Source organism: Prionailurus viverrinus, chromosome B4 (genome assembly GCF_022837055.1).
Source record: "Prionailurus viverrinus isolate Anna chromosome B4, UM_Priviv_1.0, whole genome shotgun sequence".
NCBI lineage: Eukaryota > Metazoa > Chordata > Mammalia > Carnivora > Felidae > Prionailurus > Prionailurus viverrinus.
In genome coordinates, this window is record NC_062567.1 from 41,925,895 (window position 1) to 41,951,508 (window position 25,614).

Sequence of the window (25,614 nt, forward strand, 5' to 3'; positions counted from 1 at the left end):
TGAGAGATCACAAGTGGGAGAGAGAGGATAAAGAGGGAGAGAGAGAGACTTCCAAGCAGACTTCACAGTGTCAGCACAGAGCCTGATATGGGGCTTGAACCCACAAACCTTGAGATCATGACCTGAGCAGATACCAAGAGACAGAGGCTTAACCTTTGTCTATGACAAAGGAAACATACAACAACAACCTCAAAAAGCCATGCACACATTCAGTGTAATCCCTATCGAATTTCTAATGGCATATTCACAAAGATAGAGAAGACAATCCTAAAATTTATTTGAAACAACAAAAGAACTTCAGTAGACAAAGCATTCCTGAGATGAAGAACAAAAGTGGAGGCATCCCAATTCCTGATTTTAAACTATACTACAAAGCAATAATCATCAAAATAGCATGGTACTGGCATAAAAATAGACTAATGGAACAGAATCAAGGGCCCCAAAACAAACCCATGCATATAGACCCTACTGATATTAACAAGTAAGCCAAGAAAACTCAGTGGAAAAAGGATAATCTCTTCAGTAAATGGTGTTGGGAAAACTGGACAAACATGCAGAACACTGAAACTGGACCCCTATCTTAAACTCAAAATTGACTCAAAATGAATTAAAGGCCAAAACATAAGACCTGAAACCATAAAACTGCATGGAGAAAACCTAGAGTAAAAGCTCCTGGCATTGGTCACGGTAATGACTTTTTTAGATAGGACACCAAAAGCACAAGAAACAAAGGTAAAAATAAATATGCTGGAATTCTAGTTCCCACTACCTGTATGACCTTATTTGGAAATAAGGTCTTTAGAGATGTAATCAAGTTAAAATGAGGTCATTAGGGAGGGGGCAAATCAAATATGATGAGTCTCCTTATAAGGAGGAGGACATGTGAAGAGTGACAGAGAAGAAGAATGCCCTGTGATGACAAGGGAAAGATGGGGTGACACAGAGACAAACCAAGAAACACCAAGGATCACCCACAACCACCAGAAGCTGGAAAGAGGCGAGGAAGAATTTATTCCAATGGAGTAAAATAGTCTCAAATGGAGCTTGGCCCTGCCACTGCAATTTTAAACTTCTCACCTCCACAACAATGAAAAACTAAATGCACGTTGTTCAAAGACACCCAGGTTGTGGTAGTTGTCATGGCAGCCCAAGGAATCACTACAACACCCTGTATACAGCACCCAGATTATTACACTCCATATTATCAGCACCTGAGAAATGCACCTTGGACATGGTTTCTTTCCAAGCATAACTCTGCACCATGGTAAAGACTAGTCATTCCCCCATTATTATTCTTCTTAGGAATAAATCCATACAGCAGGAATTTTGACCTCATTTTTTCTTTTTATATATTTTTTAAATATTTATTTATTTTTGAGAGAGAAATGGAGTGTGAGTGGGGGATGGGACAGATAGTGAGGGAGACACAGAATCGGAAGCAGGCTCCAGGCTCTGAGCTGTCAGCACAGAGCCAAATGCAGGGCTCGAACCTGTGAACCATGAGATCACAACCTGAGCTGAGGTTGGTTGCTTAACTGATGAAGCCACCCAGACGCCTCTGTCCTCATTTCTAATAACATAGATTAGATCTGCCTGGTGAGAAACATTATGAAAAAAAGTATAATTTTATAGGATGAACGATTTTATGTCTGGTTTCTTTGCTCAAACTTAGGTTTGTGATATTAATCCACAATGACATGGACAGATAGTTTAAATGAAAAAAATACCCTAAACATATGCTCAGCCTCACAAATACCAGGAAATTATAAATTGAAATGACACAAATAAACCTTTTTTTCAATTGGTGAAGATTTTATTGGGAAAACCAAGCAGATTGATAATACACTATGGTGGGGAAGTGGGGAAGCAGGAATTCTTGGACATTGCTGTCTGCAGATATAGACGTACAGCCTCTATTGAAATATGAAATGGTCTATTAAAATGTAATGTATACACACTTCGATGCTGAAAGTACACTGCTAGACATTTACCCTACATTTACCCTATATCTATCCATGATGGTAAATGAGACTGTATTAAGTGCTATTCATTCCACCATTGTGTAACAACTGTAAACTTTTAGGACAAACCTCAATATCCATTGGAAACAACACTGGTAAATAAAGTGTTGGCACATCCATTTGGCGTATCATTTGCTGCAGCTTACAAAAAGTGAGGCACCTTCTTATGTACTGATACGAAATAAACCATGTGACATATTTTTAAGCAAAAACATAAAGAAGCAATACAACAGTTTGTAGTTGTGTAACATTTGTTTCGCCGATAGCATGCCTTTGGTGGTACTTTTCTAGAATATCTCCAGAATACTATCAAAACTAGTTACATTTTTGCCTCTCAGATGGCAACTAGGTGCATAGGGGCCAAGATGGGGTGAGAGAATTTGTTCATCAGTTCGTACCTCTTATGTTTTCAACAATGTGAATGCATTAATCACCGATTTGAATCAAGATCTTTTATTTACTTTTTAAATGTAAAATCTTATACTCAATCAAGATGAATTTGTTTCATATTCTCTGATGACTTGGTTCTTGAAATTTCAAAAAAAATGTATTTTTAAATGTATAATTTTGCTATTCTTGTATCCTTACTGAGAGATGTTTGAAACATCACAATCCTACATAAATCATACATAATTGACTAATCTGAGTGAAAACCCTTTGTTTTTTCTGAATACCTGTTAAAGAATGGAAATGTTAAAACTTTGATCACAGTACTTCTTTTAATTATCAGGGCCAGAGAACTCCTTTTCACAAATGTAATGATAGAGTCTGCTACAATTAGTAGTAAAAATAATTGATGGCTTGAGGCATGCACATTTTACAGTCGGTCCACGGTGTTCTAAATTCCTGCACCAGAAAATAAATTTATTTTAGAAAGACATTTCTCAGGCAAAATTTATCACAAATTGAAACATATGTGCACTTATTTTTATGGCCTTACAAATGTTGAGAGGGACATAGAGCGTTAAGATCAGGAAGCGTAATTGTATCTACACCTAATGAAATGTTACCAATGGACCATTGGAACTAGTGAAGAAGTACAAAGGGTAGTGTAGACTGCGAGGTAGAGGGAGTTATACATATACACTTGAAATATGCTCCTAAGACCCCTGACATGTCTGGGAAGTGATCAAATAAAGAATGTTTATTAAGTGACACACTGCAATTACATATAAACATATTTCTAAGTGTCTATAATTCAGATTGATGTGCCCAGAGCAAGCATCTCCACTGCTAGCCTCACTTTGAGCAAAAAAGGTGCTGATTTGCACTTAAAATAGAGTGCACTTTTTCTCCACTGAGCCTAATGTCTTCCACAACAAACGAAGCATTAGACTTCGGTGAAATTGGGCCATGAGCCTAAGGTACCTGGATTTTAAATGTGAAGGCTGGGCTACACTGTCCAGATAAAAACATTTCTTAGTTTTAATTTTCACCCAAATCCTCAGGAATCTGATGGGAAGTAACCATTTCAAGAAATAAAATGGAGGTGTCCCCAACTTTTTACATTCAGCTGTTGTTTCAGTAGAACTTCTTTGTACGGGGTTCCATTGGCCTCACTGCCCCTTCATGGGTTTCCTTCTGTCTCTTGAAGCACTTTTCTCGGTGATGTTTTCTGGTTATCCTCTTGTCCCCTTATCTTAACATGACCTTAAACATGAGGGTGTCCGAGGGCTCAGACCTTAGGTTCCTGAGAATCATCCCAGCCTCGCACTTGTCATACTGTCTATATACACTGTTGCACACAACATTTGCATCCCAGGCACAGACCTCTCACCTGATCGGCATGATCATCTATCACAAGGCCCATACGACACCCCCATACATAGCTAAATGCTTAAACAGTTTTACTACCATTGTGTCTAAAACTGAATTCCAAATATGCCCTATTAACGTTAATGGGAACGTCATTCTTACCACTCTTGGACCAAAAACCTTGACACCATCCCTGACTTGTCCGTCTTGCACACATCTGTGGAACAAGTGTAGAATCTGGCCACTTGGCCATCTCAGCTCAACAGACTGTCCAGAGTGCGTCTCCAAAGCAGGAGCCAGCTTTTGTCCCTCCTCCGCTTAAAACCCTCTAATAGCTTCTCATGACCCTCATGAACCAATCCAAGGTCTTATATTTTTCTGATCCCCACATGCTCTCACCGTCATTCCCTCTCTGACCTACTTCTCTCCCACCTCGTTCCCCTTGCTCCAGCATCCCAGGCCCTCTTGCTATTTCCTCAGGAATGCTAAGGACACTCCTACCTCTGAGTCTTGACCACAGCTGTTGTTACTGCTGGGATGCATTTGTATCAGCTAATCCACATGCCCTGCTCATTCAAGATACTAAACAACACAGGGGTGCCTGGGTGGCTCAGTGGGTTACGCATCTGACTCTTAGTTTTGGCTCAGGTCATGATTTCATGGTTTGTGAGTTTGAGCCCTGTGTTGGGCTCTGCACTGGCAGTGTGGAGTTGACTTGGGATTATTGCTCCCCTCTTTGTCTGCCCCTCCCCTGCTCACTTATGCACGCTCCCTCTCTCTCAAAAATAAAAATAAAAAATAAAAACAGATACTGTACAAACATCGGTTCTCAAGGAGTCTGTCTCTGACCACCGCATTTAAAGCAGTGAAATCTCTTCCTCTTAATTTCGTAGACAAAAGATATCTTGTGATAGAGCTAAAAGTAAGACCTCACACCACCATGTAGCTTTTATCATCCTCTAATGTGCCATGTAATTTACTTGGCATATTGGGATTGTCATCACTCATCACCTAGAGCACTATGATGTTTGCACTGGAATGTAATATCCATAAGGGCGGGACACTGTAGCGTGTTTCATTCACCACTATAGCTTCAGCGGCTAGAAGGGTGCCTCGCACATCGTGGGCCATCGATAAACAGCATGTCAAATAGCCTGTTTCTCACGGTGTCCCCCTGCTACTTAGATTCAGTTAAAACAGATCGCTTTTCTACATTTTCTGAACTCATTTCCTGGACATCAACCAACAAATCTATGTGATTTACTAATGAGACAGAGCTTCCAGAAATTATGTGGACTTCTGCTAAATAATACCATTGAAGATTTTAATGACCACGTTAGAGTGCAACATTATTAGATGACTTATTGGGATAAGCTCTTTTTTTGGTTGTTGTTCTTGAATGATACCAAGAAAACAGGTACAGATGTCACTGCCAGAGAGAACTGGCTTTATAAATACAACTTTTCTTTCCTTGTTGTATTTTTAACATTTCCTGCAACCGTACATGTGTACCTGCTAGTACTGTAGAACATACAAGAGAAAGATACAAAAGCAAAATATCATTTTACTGTGTTTGGAAGGACCCTCCATTAAAGAACATGGAATAAATCATGCTCTTTGGGTCTACTGAGGTCTCAGATTTGCATTCAGTTGCCTATCTAAGAAGCGAGATCAAATGGAATTAAAGATATTCCCTAAGTCCCCAAGGATCTGTTCCTCTTGTTCACCAATAATCTACCAATCAGTTACTAAGCAGGAAGGAGGGCAGGAAGATGGTGAAATAAAAACTTACAGACTCTGAGATACGATTGAGCCATCCAGCCACTTTCGGGGATTCTTGGGTCCTACCTTTAATCCAATCCAATAATTGTATGTTATTTTTGATTGAATGAAGATCTGTGTGTAAACCAGAATAATTAGGATTATTCACAACATCAATGAAAATGCCTTACCCACAGAGGACTCCTAAAATACTGAGCATTTAGATCTCCAAATGCCACTATGATAAGTGAAGGAGGCGGGCTAATTTCTCCATGGGGCAGAGAAGACATTGAAATGGAAATGCTTCAGTGAAGGAATCACTCAATTCTTGGTGACTGGATGAAAGATATACAGAAAGGGAGACAATGAACTTTAAAAATATCTCCATGTATGATGAAGTAGATAGGTAAGTATGACTGCACTAAACCTGGAACTTCTCTTCATAAGACATCTTCTTCTTCTCTTCTCTAAGACACCTTAGAGATTGTATAATACAAGCTTCAAATATGGAGATATCTGCAATAATTTAAAGAACAAATACATGTTTCTAGAAATCAACAAGAAAACAAAATTATCCAATAAGAAAAAATGGACAAAAAAATGAGAACATATTTCAAATAAATAAGGCATCATCTCAGTTGGTTGTGTCCAACTTCGGCTCAGGTCATGATCTCCTGGTTCCTGAGTTCAAGCCCCACCTTGGGCTCTGTTCTGACAGCTCAGAGCCTGGAGTTTGCTTTGAATTCTGTGTGTGTGTGTGTGTGTGTGTGTGTGTGTGTCTGCCCCTTCCCCACTCAAACTCTGTGTCTCTCAAAAATAAACTTAAAAAAAGTTGTTCAAGTAAATAAGGAATATAGCCATATGTATAGAAAGGTACCAAGCTCACTAGAGATCAGAAAAGTGCATATCAGAGCACCTGAGTGGCTCAGCTGGTTAAGCATCTGGCTCTTGATTTCAGCTTAGGTCATAGTCTCATGATTTTTGAGATCGAGCCCCACATCAGGCTCTGCGCTGACAGTGCACAGCCTGCTTGAGATTCTCTCTCTCTCTTTCTCTCTCTGACCCTCTCTTAAGCTCTCTCTTTCTCTTTCTCTCTCTCAAAATAAGTAAACATTTTAAAAACGCAATTCAATTCCACAAGGATATATCTTACAACTATTCAAGTGGCAGAAATTAAAATTAACACCAAGTTTGTGTGATGATAGAGATCAAACATATCTTTTAAGCTGTTGCTCAAATCATATTGAAAAATAATTTGGAACTATTGTATAAAATTAAACTGTTACAAACATTGCCCAGTGATTCCACTCCTAGGATGATATGATAAATAGAAGTGAGCACACACAAAACAATTTTTCACAGAAGCATGCCTAAGCATGTTTAATGAAGGAATATTCATAACAACAAAAGGTGGAAACAACCCAAATTCCCATCATCTAGAGAATGGATGAAGTATATCCACACTGTGGAATATTATATGGCAGTGAAAAATGAAGAAACTATACCTACATGTTAACACAGCATTTCCCACTTATTTGCTTTGTGCCCTTAAGCAAATAAAACTTCTTTGAACGTTTTCTTATCTATACAGTGGGAATCCCTATCTCTTTTAAGATTTTGTGGACTGGATAATGTATGCAGTCTCTAAAATATCTTTAACATAAAAATACTGTAAGTTATTTGTAATCATTATTCCAATTGACGTATTTTATTTCCTTCAAATGTTTCCTATGGATGCAAATGTGAAGCAACAAATTAATGTTCTTTCCTAAAATGAATGTAATCTAATCATCCTCCCTCTTTCTCCTTCTCTCAAACACACACACACACACACACACACACACACATGCATGCACACACACACCAATTTTTTTTTCACTGTAACTGTGTAAGAAAAAATTTTAATACTGTATGTTTAAATGCCTAAGGAAAATGGATGGGTATTATATAAACATGACAAATACATGCTTTATCATTTCTAGGTCTCTGAAGAAACACTAAAACTAAATATTCTTTGATTCTTTTACTCACATAATTTTGCTATATCTTAGGGGTACACAGAAATGTATCAAACGCAATCTCAGTTTTCAGTATCCATGGATTTAAGCCACTGTTTTCATCACACTCTTAGGCTTTACAAAGCAGCAAAACACAGGAAATCCTAAGCTATCAGTGTAAGAGTAATGCCGTTCTACAGCAAAGTCTCTCACAGGTCTGTATAGTATATCAGCAGTCCAGTTCAGACACTGAAAGCCAGGCTATCACAATGAGGTAATAGACTATGAAACTTAGATTTTGCTCTGATCAACGGCAAAAGTCTCAATAAATTTCAAAGGCTGTAGATTAGTTCATGGCAATGCAAGGAGAACAGGTATAAGAAGAAGTTTCAGTGAAACTCTGAAGTCCAGGGGCGCCTGGGTGGCTCAGTCGGTTAAGCCTTCAACTTTGGCTCAGGTCATGATCTCACGGTCCATGAGTTAAAGCCCCGCGTTGGGCTCTGTGCTGACAGCTTAGAGCCCAGAGCCTGCTTCAGATTCTGTGTCTGTCTCTCTCTCTGACCCTTCCTCGCTTACACTCTATCTCTCTCTCTCCTTCAAAAATAAAACAGTGAAACTCTGAAGTCCAGAAACTTCAGTGGCAGGACTAAAACTGGAGAAAACTGGATTGGAAATTACAAGGGAAATACGGGTAATAAATAAGTTAATTTCTGAGTGAAAAATCTCAGATCATTTAGGAATTGATAGAGAACAATTGAGGTTTAAATTAATCAAGGTACTTATAAGCTGTAGCTGGATTTTTTTAATTTGTTTGAATCCATATGCTGTTATCTAACTCAATGGTTTCCAACAGTTAAAAGGTATTCATTCATGGGGCGCCTGGGTGGCGCAGTCGGTTAAGCGTCCGACTTCAGCCAGGTCACGATCTCGCGGTCCGTGAGTTCGAGCCCCGCTTCGGGCTCTGGGCTGATGGCTCAGGGCCTGGAGCCTGCTTCCAATTCTGTGTCTCCCTCTCTCTCTGCCCCTCCCCCGTTCATGCTCTGTCTCTCTCTGTCCCAAAAATAAATAAATGTTGAAAAAAAAAATTAAAAAAAAAAATAAAAGGTATTCATTCATATTATTATTTTAATAAGGGTTTTATAAATAAGAAAATATAGAAGTTTTTTTGTTTGTTTTGTTTTGTTTGTTTGTTTGTTTTTTAATTTTTCTTTTTCAACGTTTATTTATTTTTGGGACAGAGAGAGACAGAGCATGAACGGAGGAGGGGCAGAGAGAGAGGGAGACACAGAATCGGAAACAGGCTCCAGGCTCCGAGCCATCAGCCCAGAGCCTGACGCCGGGCTCGAACTCCCGGACCGCGAGATCGTGACCTGGCTGAAGTCGGACGCTTAACCGACTGCGCCCCCCAGGCGCCCCTGTTTGTTTGTTTAAGTAAGGCCTAGACGTGGGGCTTGAACTCACAACCCGAAGATCAAGAGTCAAATATCCTACCAACTGAGGCAGCCAGGCACTCCTGAGTGTTGTCTTTTCTTTAACATAGGGTTTTTAACTTATCCTTCACAAGATACTAATAGAAATAATATTGCTATGAATAATTAGTGTAACTGGAATCAGTGCCTAAATGGAATCATTAGAAGGAAATCATCAAAATCCATTCGATTGACTTTATATTCCCAAACTACATAAGGAATAGCAATGTGATCTAAATTTTTCTCTTCTAGAAAAGAGATGTTTCCTCTGTCATTCTGGATTATAAGTAAAAGAAAAGTACATTTTTTAAATTTTTTTAGCTTGTATTCATTTTTGAGGGAAAGAGAAAGAGTGTGAGTGGAGGAGGAACAGAGAGAGAGGGAGACACAGAATTTGAAGCAGGCTCCAGGCTCCAAGCTGTCAGCACAGAGCCCGATGAGAGGCTTGAACTCATGAACTGTGGGATCAAGACCTGAGCCAAAGTTGGCCACTTAACCAACTGAGCCATCCAGGCATCCCACCCCCCCAAAAAAATACGTTTTTAAACAATCATTGCAACTACATTCAATCTCTTTATTTTTCATCCTTTTTTCTCATGGCTATGAAAATGAGTCTCATCTTGCCTTAAAAGTCTCATCTTGCTGTGCCTGGGTGGTTCAATCGGTTAGCGTCCAACTTCAGCTCAGGTCATGTTCTCTCACTTTGTGAGTTCGAGCCCGCGTCTGGCTCTGTGCTGACAGCGCAGAGCCTGGAGCCTGCTTCAAGCTCTGTGTGTCCCTGTCTCTGCCCCTCTCCCCCCTCTTAAAAATAAATAAACATTAAAAAAAGTTTAAGAAGTGTGATCAGTCCTGAGGCTCCTGGGTGGCTCAATCAGTTAAGCCGACTTCAGCTCAGGTTATAATCTCACACTCATGAGTTTGAGCCCCTTGGGCTCTGCACCGATGCTGACAGCCTGCTTGGGATTCTCGCTCTCTGCCCCTCCCCCACTCACACCGTGTCTCACTCAAAATAAATAAGCTTAAAAAAAAAAGTGTGATCAGTCCCAAATACTGATGAAGGAACAGAACCGAGTACAATACGAAATTGTCTCCTTCAGGCTGCTTTTTCTTTCGCCCTGTATGAGCTCTGAGAAGCTAAATACTGAACTCTCTGATGTATACTAAAAAGGGAAGATGTGACACCTAGACTAAAAAGACTGAAAAACATCTCACGTCACCATTTCCCTGGCTGAAAACGATGGTTCTTCCAGGTCTCTGTTACACCAGGTCTCTGTCTCCTCCTCGGCAGAGACATCTGCACCAGTTAACAAGTGCTTCCAAACAAAGTGGCCAAATTATACTGGAGGCAATTATCACAATTATCCTAGCTCAAGACATACAAATTTCCCAGAAAGCATTTACTCAGGTTTAGTAGAGTAGACGTACTTGCTCCTCTTTAGTATCAATCTTCACGAGACTAGACTGCAGATCTTGGCATGCCACCTTGCTCCTCTCCCAAGTTTCCTCTTCTTTTGAAAAGTGGTAACAGCTTTTTCGACAACAGTACCATTTTCCTTGAAATGTGTCATTGTCTTCATTCCATAATCATGGGTTAGAAAACAATATTGTTAAAATGCCGATACTACCCAAAGCAATCTACATATTCAATGCAATCCCTATCAAAATAACACCAACATTCTTCACAGAGAGAGAACAAACAATCCTAACATTTGTATAGAACCTGAAAAGACCCATAATAGTCAAAGGAATATTTAAACAGAAAACCAAAGCTGGAGGCATCATAATTCCAGACTTCATGCTGTATTACAAAGTTGTTTTCATCAAACATTACGGTACTGACACAAAAACAGACACATAGATCAATGGAACAGAACAGAGAACCCAGAAATGGACCCACAAATGTATGACCAACTCATCTTGGACAAAGCAGGCATAGAAACTACAGTGGCAAAAGACAGTCTCATCAGCAAATGGTGTTGGGAAAACTGGACAGCGACATGCAGAATGAACCTGGCCCACTTTTTGACACCATACATAAAAATGAACTCAAATGGATGAGATGTGTAAGACAGGAAACCATCAAAATCCTCGAGGAGAAAACAGGCAACAACCTCTCTGACTTCGGCCATAGAAACTTCTTACTAGACATGTCTCCAGAAGCAAGGGAAATAAAAGCAAAAATGCACTATTGGGACCTCATCAAGGTAAAAAGATTCTGCACAGTGAAGGAAAGCATCCACAAAACGAAAAGGCAACCGACAGAATGGGAGAAGATATTGGCAAATGACATATCAGATAAAGGGCTAGTAGCCAAAGTCTATAAAGAACTTATCAAACTCAACACCCAAAAAAACAAATAATCCAGTGAAGAAATGGACAAAAGATGTGAACACACACTTTTCCAAAGAAGACATCAGATGACTGACAGTCACATGAAAAGATGCTCCACATCACTCATCATCAGGGAAATACAAATCAAAACCACAATGAAATACCACCTCACACCTGTCAGAATGGTTAAAATGAGCAATTCAGGCAACAACAGATGTTGGCAATAATGTGGAAAAAGGGGAACCCTTTTGCACTGCTGGTGGGAATGCACACTGGGGCAGCCACTGGAGAACAGTATGGAGGTTCCTCAAAAAAATTAAAAATAGGACTACCTTATGACCCAGCAACTGCACTACTAGGTGTTTATCCGAAGGAAACAAAAATGCTGAAGGGGAATGTGCACCCAATGTTTATAGCAGCACTATCAACAATAGCCAAATTGTGGAAATGGACCAAATGTCCATCGATGAATGGATAAAGATGTGGTGTGTATATATATATATATACATATATATATATATATATGTATATATATATATATATGTGTGTGTGTGTGTGTGTGTGTGTATAGATAGATAGATATACACACACATATATATAATGAAATATTAGCCATCAAAAAGAATTAAATCTTGCTATTTGCAGCAATGTGGATGGAACTAGAGTGTATTATGCTAAGCAAAATAAGTCAATCAAAGGCAAGTATATGATTTCACTCAATGTGGAATTTAAGAAACACAACAGATGAACATACGGGAAGAGAAGAAAAATAAGATAAAAACAGAGAGGGAGGCAAACCATAAGAGATATTTCAATGCAGAGAACAAACTGAGGATCACTGGAGGGGTTTGGGTGGGGAGATGGGCTAAATTGGTGAATGGCATTAAGGAGGGCACTTAGGATGTGCACTGGGTGTTACATATGTACATGATGAATCACTAAATTCTGTTCCTGAAACCATTACTACACTGTATGTTAACTAGCTTGGATTTAAATAAAAGAAAAAAGAAAACAAAAAAAAAAGGAATGCGTCATGGTCTTTATCTTGAAACAAAAGCCACATGATCCTCAACCACGAGACAACTTAGAGACCTTTCCTTTCCCTGTATTTCTTCCTTACTTCACACTGAATGATGAAAAAATAGGTGGTTTTCCTGTATCCCAAAAGTGTGTTGGGAATAGCTTTTGGCCAAACTGTGGAGCCAGAGATCATGTCTCAGACCTCAGACCATTGCTCGGATTACACTGAGAAATCATGACTTCCCAACTACAGATACACTGCTCCAATACGAAGCAGTTCTCCCTTCAGAAGAAATCCACCAAAGTGAATATAAGAGAATGGTATTAATTCCAAGGGATCTATATTGGAGAAAATTCATCACAGGCATAAATCACTCAATCAAATCAAAATGACTTCGTGAAAGGCAACAGTTCAATTAGCTATAATAAAGAAAATGGATTTGATTTTTTAAAAAGGTCAGCAAAATTAAAGAACCTAAGTTCAATGTAAAGTTTTAAAGATATATATCAAAATGGGATCATTTTGACATATGGGGTCATTCCATGGAAAAAAATCTGTAAACTACTAGTGTAATTATTCAGTACATACCTGTACTGAATTGATTACAGTGAATTGAGTGATCTCCAACTTCTGCTAAGGAAGCATTTTTTTCTTCTGTTTTTTTCATATCTTGCCTGGTGGCACCAGAATACCTATGAAAAACTTCAATTCATATTATAAAATTAAGGTCTTGAATGCTTGTAATAGATCACTTTATTATAATCACTCTAATTCTAAATGGCATAGTGAATGTTGCTGATTAAACGAAAGTACAATCAGAGAAAATGTTAGGTTAAAATATGTTGAAGTGTCAATGGGGCGCCTGGGTGGCTCAGTCGGTTAAGTGTCCAACTTCGGCTCAGGTCATGATCTCACGATCCATGAGTTCGAGCCCCGCGTCAGGCTCTGTGCTGACAGCCCGAAGCCTTCTTTGGATCCTCTTGCCCCCCCTCTCCTTCTGCCCACCCCCACTCTCCTGTGTTCTCTCTATCTCTCTCTCAAAAATAAAGACATTCAAAAAAAAAAAAAAGAGAGAAAGAGAGAGATTAAGACCTCAAGTACCTAAATACTACCATTTCTTGTGACTAACCAATTCCCTTGTCCTTTCCTTTTTGTCTATCCAAGGACACATGGTATAGAACTAATTTTGGCAGGACCTCTAAGAAGATTGCAACATGGTATTTATGCGCCTCTAAAAATAGTCAACTTCACTGGGGCTCCTGGCTGGCTCAGTCCATAGAGCAAGCCACTCTTGATCTCAGGGTCATGGGGGTTGGGTGTGGGGCCTCCTTGAAAAGTAAAAACAAAAATTTTAAATATACAGAAATGGCCAATTTTGGAACACAAGTTTCTGCAACTCAAATGATAAAATATCACAAAACTGTACACATACTAACTAATGCTGGCCAACGCTTACGGTTTTCTTCACCATTTCACCACTCAATATTACTCAGTATAGTTCCTGAGTCACACTCTTTTCTCAATTCAACAGCTATTTCAAGTATTTATACTTAGTCTAAATTATCTGGTGCACCTCCTTGCCCCTTCCTCTCAGAACATGGCGTCACCTGCTCCTTTGCATGGAAACAGTCACCAGCAAGGATACCTTCTCCTCACCTTCCTGCACCTCCTCCTATAGATACACAGGTATCTCTCACTCTACCCCAGAAAAAAATGTGCTTCGCATTGAACAAGTGTGAAACTCTCACCCTTGCTCTGGATTTCATCCCATATCGAATCTTTGGTGATCTTGATCTAGTACTGTCAATTTCTCTCTTGAACCCTCCACAGTTTCCTTCTCATGGTTCCCTTCTCTTGCATATGATCATTTCAAGTCAGCTTTCCCGCAAAATTCCTGTCCTTTCTTTTTCATATTTTTTGTAACAGAGTTCTTTACTGTTAGATTGGGTGTTAGCATAAGATTATTCACATTCCTCCATTCATGAGACACTTACCACATTACTCTCAGAACTGGTTTTTCTTCCTTAGTTAGCAAGTTGTTAGCTACCCCAAATTGTAGCCAGAACCTTCACCATTACATTTATTTACTTTATAGTCATTTCATCTCATCTCCCTACTTTTCTCACATGCTGTAACTAACGGACATTTCAATTACTCCCTTCACACATTTTACATACAGTGTTATTCCTTCTTTATGTATTGATTCATTTTTAACTATTTCAGCTGATAAAAAGTATCAGGACATACACACATGTTTGTGCTCTTGCCTTTTTTTTCCATTTCATATGCTCTTGCTAAAATTCATGCATATTGTTGGATACCATTGTCGTTGTTTTGTGAATATTTTTTTTAATTTTTTTTAACGTTTATTTATTTTTGAGACAGAGAGAGACAGAGCATGAATGGGAGAGGGTCAGAGAGAGAGGGAGACACAGAATCAGAGGCAGGCTCCAGGCTCTGAGCCATCAGCACAGAGCCTGACACGGGGCTTAAACTCACGAACCGCGAGATCATGACCTGAGCCGAAGTCAGACGCTTAACCGACTGAGCCACCCAGGCACCCCCCATTGTCGTTGTTTTGACTGTCACCTAAATTCCATTGGTAAATCAATTGCAGAGATCTCATTTACTCTCCCATTAATGATCTTTTGAGTAGTTGTGAGATGTTCGATGTTGTGAATGGCACTGCTACAAACTGTTCTGTAGATGTTCATTTCTGTGTATGTGCAAGTACATCCGTTGGATATACACTTAGGGTGAGAATACACTTAGGGTGAGATTCAACAACTGAATCATGTTGAGTTTTAGAAGATAATACCAAACTGACAAAGTGCTTGTATCAGGTTATACTCCCTTTAACAATGTTCGAGATCGTATAGATCCACTTATTTACAAGGCTTGATAAATGTTTCACTTAGTCATAATTGAAAAAATACTTTTCTGTATTCACTGTCTCTGCTTCCTAATGTTTGAATGAGTTTAGCGATTACAGTCAGGCTTTGACCATACCCACTATCCCACTGGAGCTACTCTAGAAAATATCATTTCGGCCTCTCTCTTGCCAAATTTAATAAGCTTAATTCTAGCCATTATAATACCTGATCCTCCTGTACTATTTGGAACCCTTGACTATCTTTGCCTTCTCTCCATGATAGCATAATGTTTTGGACTCCCACCTACTTGTTTAACCAAGCATTATGGGTTTTCACTGTTTTTACTCATCTTTGACCTCCATCCAAATGTTGATTTATCCTAAGAATCCTCCACCTCACCCTTGTTCTTCTAGCCTAATCTACTCTCCCTGGTTTCACAAGGTAGAGCATGGTCCAGCTTCTGCTTTCCTCTATGATATCTTCCAGTATCTTTCATCCAGGCATCTTCCTTGATCTCCAGACTTTTAATACCACCGTGTACGTGCTGATGGTCTGTGTCTGCTGTTAAAACCCATTCTAGAGGAATTCTGGGAAGATGGCGGCGTAGGAGGACGCTGGGCTCGCCGCGCGTCCTGCTGATCACTTAGATTCCACCTATACCTGCCTAAATAACCCAGAAAACCGCCAGAGGATTAGCAGAACAGAGTCGCCAGACCCAAGCGCAGACAAGAGGCCCACGGAAGAGGGGCCCCTCCTGAAGTGGATCACCTAAGGAGAAGCGAGCTAAGCCTGGCCCCCCTGCCGCCGAGCACCTTGCCTACCCACCCCAGCTAATACGCCAGATCCCTAGCACCACAAGCCTGGCAGTGTGCAAGTAGCCCAGATGGGCCACGTCACCGCACAGTGAATCCCGCCCCTAGGAGAGGGGAAGAGAAGGCACACACCAGTCTGATTGTGGCCCCAGCGGTGGGCTGGGGGCAGACATCAGGTCTGACTGTGGCTCCACCCACCAACTCCAGTTATACACCACAGCACAGGGGAAGTGCCCTGCAGGTCCTCACCACACCAGGGACTATCCAAAATGACCAAGCGGAAGAATTCCCCTCAGGAGAATCTCCAGGAAATAACAACAGCTAATGAGCTGATCAAAAAGGATTTAAATAATATAACAGAAAGTGAATTTAGAATACTAGTCATAAAATTAATCGCTGGGCTTGAAAACAGTATACAAGACAGCAGAGAATCTCTTGCTACAGAGATCAAGGGACTCAGGAACAGTCACGAGGAGCTGAAAAACGCTTTAAATGAAATGCAAAACAAAATGGAAACGACCACGGCTCGGATGGAAGAGGCAGAGGAGAGAATAGGTGAACTAGAAGATAAAGTTATGGAAAAAGAGGAAGCTGAGAGAAAGAGAGATAAAAAAATCCAGGAGTATGAGGGGAAAATTAGAGAACTAAGTGATACACTAAAAAGAAATAATATACGCATAATTGGTATCCCAGAGGAGGAAGAGAGAGAGAAAGGTGCTGAAGGTGTACTTGAAGAAATAATAGCTGAGAACTTCCCTGAACTGGGGAAGGAAAAAAGCATTGAAATCCAAGAGGCACAGAGAACTCCCTTCAGACGTAACTTGAATCGATCTTCTGCACGACATATCATAGTGAAACTGGAAAAATACAAGGATAAAGAGAAAATTCTGAAAGCAGCAAGGGGTAAACGTGCCCTCACATATAAAGGGAGACCTATAAGACTCATGACTGATCTCTCTTTTGAAACTTGGCAGGCCAGAAAGAATTGGCACGAGATTTTCAGGGTGCTAGACAGAAAAAATATGCAGCCGAGAATCCTTTATCCAGCAAGTCTGTCATTTAGAATAGAAGGAGAGATAAAGGTCTTCCCAAACAAACAAAAACTGAAGGAATTTGTCACCACTAAACCAGCCCTACAAGAGATCCTAAGGGGGATCCTGTGAGACAAAGTACCAGAGACATCACTACAAGCATAAAACATACAGACATCACAATGACTCTAAACCCGTATCTTTCTATAATAACACTGAATGTAAATGGATTAAATGCGCCAACCAAAAGACATAGGGTATCAGAATGGATAAAAAAACAAGACCCATCTATTTGCTTTCTACAAGAGACTCATTTTAGACCTGAGGAACACCTTTAGATTGAGAGTGAGGGGATGGAGAACTATTTATCATCCTACTGGAAGCCAAAAGAAAGCTGGAGTAGCCATACTTATATCAGACAAACTAGACTTTAAATTAAAGGCTGTAACAAGAGATGAAGAAGGACATTATATAATAGTTACAGGGTCTATCCATCAGGAAGAGCTAACAATTATAAATGTCTATGCACCGAACACCGGAGCCCCCAAATATATAAAACAATTACTCATAAACATAAGCAACCTTATTGATTAGAATGTGGTAATTGCAGGGGACTTTAACACCCCACTTACAGAAATAGATCATCTAGACACACGGTCAATAAAGAAACAAGGGCCCTGAATGATACATTGGATCAGATGGACTTGACAGATATATTTAGAACTCTGCATCCCAAAGCAACAGAATATACTTTCTTCTCGAGTGCACATGGAACATTCTCCAAGATAGATCATATACTGGGTCACAAAACAGCCCTTCATAAGTTTACAAGAATTGAAATTATACCATGCATACTTTCAGACCACAATGCTATGAAGCTTGAAATCAACCACAGAAAAAGTCTGGAAAACCTCCAAAAGCATGGAGGTTAAAGAACACCCTACTAAACAATGAGTGGGTCAACCAGGCAATTAGAGAAGAAATTAAAAAATATATGGAAACAAATGAAAATGAAAATAAAACAATCCAAACGCTTTGGGACGCAGCGAAGGCAGTCCTGAGAGGAAAATACATTGCAATCCAGGCCTATCTCAAGAAACAAGAAAAATCCCAAATACAGAATCTAACAGCACACCTAAAGAAACTAGAAGCAGAACAGCAAAGGCAGCCTAAACCCAGCAGAAGAAGAGAAATAATAAAGATCAGAGCCGAAATAAACAATATAGAATCTAAAAAAACTGTAGAGCAGATCAACGAAACCAAGAGTTGGTTTTTTGAAAAAATAAACAAAATTGACAAACCTCTAGCCAGGCTTCTCAAAAAGAAAAGGGCGATGACCCAAATAGATAAAATCATGAATGAAAATGGAATGATTACAACCAATCCCTCAGAGATACAAACAATTATCAGGGAATACTATGAAAAATTATATGCCAACAAGCTGGACAACCTGGAAGAAATGGACAAATTCCTGAACACCCACACTCTTCCAAAACTCAATCATGAGGAAATAGAAAGCTTGAACAGACCCATAACCAGCGAAGAAATTGAATCGGTTATCAAAAATCTCCCCACAAATAAGAGTCCAGGACCAGACGGCTTCCCAGGGGAGTTCTACCAGACATTTAAAGCAGAGATAATACCTATCCTTCTCAAGATATTCCAAGAAATAGAAAGGGAAGGAAAACTTCCAGACTCATTCTATGAAGCCAGTATTACTTTGATTCCTAAACCAGACAGAGACCCAGTAAAAAAAGAGAACTACAGGCCAATATCCCTGATGAATATGGATGCAAAAATTCTCAATAAGATACTAGCAAATCAAATTCAACAGCATATAAAAAGAATTATTCACCATGATCAAGTGGGATTCATTCCTGGGATGCAGGGCTGGTTCAACATTCGCAAATCAATCAACGTGATACATCACATTAACAAAAAAAAGAGAAGAACCATATGATCTTGTCAATCGATGCAGAAAAGGCCTTTGACAAAATTCAGCACCATTTCTTAATAAAAACCCTTGAGAAAGTCGTGATAGAAGGAACATACTTAAAGATCATAAAAGCCATTTATGAAAAGCCCACAGCTAACATCATCCTCAACGGGGAAAAACTGAGAGCTTTTTCCCTGAGATCAGGAACACGACAGGGATGCCCACTCTCACCACTGTTGTTTAACATAGTGCTGGAAGTTCTAGAATCAGCAATCAGACAACAAAAGGAAATCAAAGGCATCAAAATTGGCAAAGATGAAGTCAAGCTTTCGCTTTTTGCAGATGACATGATATTATACATGGAAAATCCAATAGACTCCACCAAAAGTCTGCTAGAACTGATACAGGAATTCAGCAAAGTTGCAGGATACAAAATCAATATACAGAAATCAGTTGCATTCTTATACACTAACAATGAAGCAACAGAAAGACAAATAAAGAAACTGATCCCATTCACAATTGCACCAAGAAGCATAAAATATCTAGGAATAAATCTAACCAAAGATGTAAAGGATCTGTATGCTGAAAACTATAGAAAGCTTATGAAGGTAATTGAAGATTTAAAGAAATGGAAAGACATTCCCTGCTCATGGATTGGAAGAATAAATATTGTCAAAATGTCAATACTACCCAAAGCTATCTATACATTCAATGCAATCCCAATCAAAATTGCACCAGCATTCTTCTCGAAACTAGAACAAGCAATCCTAAAATTCATATGGAACCACAAAAGGCCCCAAATAGCCAAAGGAATTTTGAAGAAGAAGACCAAAGCAGGAGGCATCACAATCCCAGACTTTAGCCTCTACTACAAAGCTGTAATCATCAAGACAGCATGGTATTGGCACAAAAACAGACACACAGACCAATGGAATAGAATAGAAACCCCAGAACTAGACCCACAAACGTATGGCCAACTCATCTTTGACAAAGCAGGAAAGAACATCCAATGGAAAAAAGACAGCCTCTTTAACAAATGGTGCTGGGAGAACTGGACAGCAACATGCAGAAGGTTGAAACTAGACCACTTTCTCACACCATTCACAAAAATAAACTCAAAATGGATAAAGGACCTGAATGTGAGACAGGAAACCATCAAAACCTTAGAGGAGAAAGCAGGAAAAGACCTCTCTGACCTCAGCCGTAGCAATCTCTTACTCGACACATCCCCAAAGGCAAGGGAATTAAAAGCAAAAGTGAATTACTGGGACCTTATGAAGATAAAAAGCTTCTGCACAGCAAAGGAAACAACCAACAAAACTAAAAGGCAACCAACGGAATGGGAAAAGATATTTGCAAATGACATATCGGACAAAGGGCTAGTATCTAAAATCTATAAAGAGCTCACCAAACTCCACACCCGAAAAACAAATAACCCAGTGAAGAAATGGGCAGAAAACATGAATAGACACTTCTCTAAAGAAGACATCCAGATGGCCAACAGGCACATGAAAAGATGTTCAGCGTCTCTCCTTATCAGGGAAATACAAATCAAAACCACACTCAGGTATCACCTCACGCCAGTCAGAGTGGCCAAAATGAACAAATCAGGAGACTATAGATGCTGGAGAGGATGTGGAGAAACGGGAACCCTCTTGCACTGTTGGTGGGAATGCAAATTGGTGCAGCCGCTCTGGAAAGCATTGTGGAAGTTCCTCAGAAAATTAAAAATAGACCTACCCTATGACCCAGCAGTACCACTGCTAGGAATTTATCTAAGGGATACAGGAGTACTGATGCATAGGGCCACTTGTACCCCAATGTTCATAGCAGCACTCTCAACAATAGCCAAATTATGGAAAGAGCTTAAATGTCCATCAACTGATGAATGGATAAAGAAATTGTGGTTTATATACACAATGGAGTACTACGTGGCAATGAGAAAAAATGAAATATGGCCTTTTGTAGCAACGTGGATGGAACTGGAGAGTGTGATGCTAAGTGAAATAAGCCATACAGAGAAAGACAGATACCATATGGTTTCACTCTTATGTGGATCCTGAGAAACTTAACAGGAACCCATGGGGGAGGGGAAGAAAAAAAAAAAAAAAAGAGGTTAGAGTGGGAGAGAGCCAAAGCATAAGAGACTGTTAAAAACTGAGAACAAACTGAGGGTTGATGGGGGGTGGGAGGGAGGGGAGGGTGGGTGATGGGTATTGAGGTGCCCTTTTGGCATGAGCACTGGGTGTTGTATGGAAACCAATTTGGCAATAAATTTCATATATTAAAAAAAAATAAAAAAATAAAAAAATAAAATAAAACCCACTCTAACAGACACAGACCAATCTCATTCTTTCTGGTCATCTCCACTGATATATCCAAGCACCTCACTCCTTACCATTATTAGCACACCTACGCAAACATCAAACCATACTTAGTGTTCTTCTTGTGTTCTCTGTAATATTTAGTATTATTTAGTAATATTTACTAATATTTAATTTTAGTAATTAAAATTTAGTAATATTTAATATTTGGAAGACATTCACCAAGGTGTGTAAGCCTCATGTCAAATAGTATCACTGATTCAAATGTCTCCCTTACGCACTCATATTCTAGCAATTCTTCTTATTGAAGATTTCTCATATATGGTGCCTACCCTTCATTACTTCTTCATAACACTAATTCAGTCATTCTAACTAACCCTGATTCCTGAAACATCCTGTTATCTTCTCCCTCCACCTACTTGCCGATCTGTTGAGACTGACCTTTCCCAAATCCCTATCGCCTCATGGGACAGGAGTCATGTTTTTCCCTCACATAAAACCTTTCAGTGGTTTCTTTTGTTTTTAGAACAAACCTAAAATTTCTTAAGATATTAAAATTATCAAAACGTGCATACCTAGGCAAACCTATTTATACCTACTTCTTAATTCTCCTAAAGCATCCAGTTCTTTGGTTCTTGTTTTCTATGCCTGGATAAGTAGTCTCTCTACCCCACGCTTCCTGGTTAAGTCCTCCCTATCCTTTACATCATATCAATTATTATCTCCTGGAGGAAAGTTTTCTGGCCCTCAGCATGAAATATTCTATTCAGCTGATATCTTGAAGCCATTACCCCAGCACTAATATTATTTCATTTTAAAAACTGCTTTGTTTACAGGGCACCTGGATGGCTGTCAGTTGAGTTGTTGACTTCGGCTCAGGTCTTGATCTTAGGGTTCATGATTTCCAGCTGCTCATGAGGCTCCCTGCTGTCAGCACAGAGCCCACTTAGGATCTTCTGCCTTCTTCTCTTTCTGCCCCCGACCCCAGCTCATGCTCTCTCTCTCTCTCTCTCTCTCAAAAATAAATAAAACATTAAAAATAAGTAGGAGTGCCTCGGTGGCTCAGTCAGTTAAGCATATGACTTCTGCTCAGGTCACGATCTCACGGTTGATGAGTTTGAGCTCAACACCGGGTTTTGCACTGGTGGTCAGGAGCCTGCTTGGGATTTTCTCTCTCCCCATCTCTCTCTGCCCCTCCCCCATTTGCGTGCTCCCTCTCTCTCTCAAAAGTAAATAAATAAACAAAAATAAATAAATAAACCTCATCTTTAAAAAATATATAACTGTTTCATTTAAAAACAAATCTTCCCCTTTAAACTGAGCTCATTAAGTGCTGACTTTTTAAAATTGCTGTACCTTTAGTATCTATCATATATAGGCCCTGACCCAGAAAGATTCTCGAAATTGTTGCTGAATTCATGAGCCAAAGGATTAAAAAATCAGGAAGAAGATATTTAAAAAGCATTGTATATAAATTTTTAACAATTGATATGAAAAATATAAAAAGTGATATAAAAATAGATCAACCTTATATTCCTCTGTGATTTAAGCAGTGTTGCAGTATGATAAGGAGGATAATACTCAAAGAAAGATTTTTCCAATTCTCTGGTCATATGGAAAACTTCCTCCTTCACAAAATATAAAGATGAATATATATGTTAACCTCACTGTACATTTCAGCAAAATTTTGTGCCATTACAGCCATGACATACACTATTTCGTGTGGTATAAAAGCTAAGTGATGGCAAAATAGCAAAATCATCGTCATCGATATTATAAACACCATCTTGATTACTAACATTTCTATAGGACTCTATAGTTTACAAAGGCTCAGCAGAAGTTCAGTTATGGTATCTCATTTTTCACGCTGCTCCTTGTTCATAAAAAAAAAAAAATGTGTGTGCCCGATACTCACGCAGATATCTTAAGCCTGTGCTTGCCAGCAGGAGGAAAATACATGTAACTCCCAGGGTTAATGCAACCTTACGCCGTGGCAATTCTGTACAGATTCAGAAAGCAAAATATATAGTAAGCATTGAGCTTAGGAAAGCCCTCAGAGTTGGAACAAAATGGAATTCATTCTGGAATTGGAAATGAATATCCCTTTTTACTGTGATTACAAATATCCTTGAATTTTACATTTACATATACCCCTTGATCTCTGAAGAACCGGACAAATAACGTCAAATATACAGAAACCCAATTATCATGATTTCACTTCTTCTTACTTGAAATCATATTTTCACAAAATAAGAAAGCAAACAAAAAACTTTACCTCTCCTTTCATCCATTGAACATCTTTCATCCATCTGTCTCCTCGAAAAGGGTGATATCAGATTCGTGCACGTCGCTCTCTACTCACTCATTTTTGAGGACTGTAGGCAAAGAACACAGTTCGAATCCTGTGCAATGTGGCCTGAGGCATTAAAATGGCAAAATTTATCATTACGTAACAGGAACAGCTAAATGAATGATAAGCATGATCATCTGAAATAAACAGGTTAAAGGAAGTATCTGGGAATATTAGGGAAATTTTTTTTCATCTTTGTAATGCCTTACAACAGAGATTCTACACAATTAAATAATGGTCCATGACCATTTATGGGCATGTTATGTTAAGCATTCAGTTCTTTCAAAATCATTGAATTCATGGCCAAAATTTAATAATTGATATATTCCATACTCACCTAAACCTCTAGTCTTATATCACCTTTTGAAAATTATGTTTGATCACTTAGTGCCTGTGTTATGCCCAAATGGCAATTATATTGACACCAAATAGAGTAAGCCCTTCTTACTAAGGACACACACACACCAATTTGACCAACACTGCGCCTGCCACATAGCTTATGTCAGACCCCGCTCATTCATTCATATTATCCCTTGAACTTTAGAGTCAGTGGATCATGACTCCTTTTTCAAGTATGAGGAAAATATGAAAATCATGAGATTCAAGGAAAGGGAGTTTAGGAAGTAACATTAAATGAGGGAAGCATGACTTGTAATTCGTGGTGATTGATTTCTTTTCTCTTTGTGGATGAGGAAAACTGAGCTTAAAGGAATATATATAGTATTCCCAATGTCAGACTGTAAATGATACTCTTTAGTTAAAATAAACTTATATTATAAATATATATAAATAAACATGCATAAAATATTTTAAATGATAGTCTAGTTCAAGTAAATATATGTCAAAATATTATGTTATATTTAAAAGGGAAATATATACTCAGTTCAAGTATATATGTCATAAAAATATCTTATTTATATTTATCCAAAAATATGATCCTTCACCTACACTTGGCTTATAGAAAATATTTTCACAAAAAATACATAATAATCTCTCTCCCCTAGAAATAAAATACACAGTGATTAAAGAGGAGAAAACATTTTCCCCAAAAGAATATTTTTGGTAACTGTAGAAAGAATCAGATAACTGTTTTTCCTCAATAGATATGGTTTTTGGATTTTTAAAATATCTTAATATTTCACCATTTAATTACATTATACTGTTGGGAAACTTGAACAATCATCAAATAATGATAAGATGTATATACACACTGCCATTTGTTTTTCAATAAATATTCCCTCTACAAAAGTGCCAAATTATATATCTTGTCTTAAGGTTGTGTATTCCTAGCTAACTGGTTTTTGTTTAGTTGTATTTTAATTGACTATCCGTATAACAAAATAATAAGAAACTAAATTTGGAAATATAAAGCTGGATTTATTTTGCTAGAAAAATACTCCTATAGTCAAAGCATCAAACTTTTTTATTACACTTAACTGAAAGAAGAGAGAATTCAACCTTTGGATAGTTCATTGCTAACCGGTTAGGTAGCACCTATAGAGATAAGAGGGGGAAAATCACAGATTTATACTGTCGAAAAAAGAATCACATACTCCTTAAAACACCTCAGGATTAAAAAAAAAATCATATTCTGCATCAGAAATATTCTGATCCACTCCTTTCCTCATTTGCAGAATAAAGTTAACATTCAATATGGATTAACATTGATCCAGGAGTCAGTTCTTGGGGCAACAATGCAAAGCCCTCCCAACTTTGTCCACAACTTTCCCGTAGCAAATGCTACTTTATCCCTCTCTGCTGGACAATGTGGCAGCACAGGCACGGGTCACCCAACCTCGCTGGCTGCAATACCTCATCCGTACCTGGGATTTCACAGCCGGAAAAGAGCTTGGTCAGGATCACAGCTACGATGATGTGCTGGCTCTGGGGGCCTTTCACCTCTGCCCTGACTCCAGAAGGTACTAGCTGACTT

General features: G+C 38.9%; 1 protein-coding gene across 1 annotated transcript; it reads right to left on the reverse strand.

Moving 5' to 3' along the window:
* Positions 1 to 2,736: 2,736 nt before the first annotated feature.
* On the reverse strand, positions 2,737 to 25,614 carry LOC125169508 (NKG2-D type II integral membrane protein-like). Its single transcript, XM_047864899.1, has 7 exons — positions 25,505 to 25,614; positions 23,607 to 23,706; positions 23,247 to 23,330; positions 12,944 to 13,057; positions 10,429 to 10,574; positions 5,569 to 5,672; positions 2,737 to 2,867 (listed from the first exon to the last, which is right to left on the reverse strand). Exons 2-7 carry the CDS (start codon positions 23,638 to 23,640, stop codon positions 2,741 to 2,743), a joined length of 609 nt encoding a protein of 202 aa, XP_047720855.1. The 5' UTR covers positions 23,641 to 23,706; positions 25,505 to 25,614; the 3' UTR covers positions 2,737 to 2,740.

Coding starts and splice junctions, on each gene's coding strand:
- LOC125169508 (XM_047864899.1), bottom strand. CDS start 23,640: ATGGATGAAAGATGTTCAATGGATGAAAGGAGAG. Junction 13,058..23,246: donor CACAGGCTTAAGATATCTGC/GTGAGTATCGGG, acceptor TATGAATTGAAG/TTTTTCATAGGTATTCTGGT. Junction 2,868..5,568: donor TCAATCGTATCTCAGAGTCT/GTAAGTTTTTAT, acceptor TTTCTGGTGCAG/GAATTTAGAACACCGTGGAC.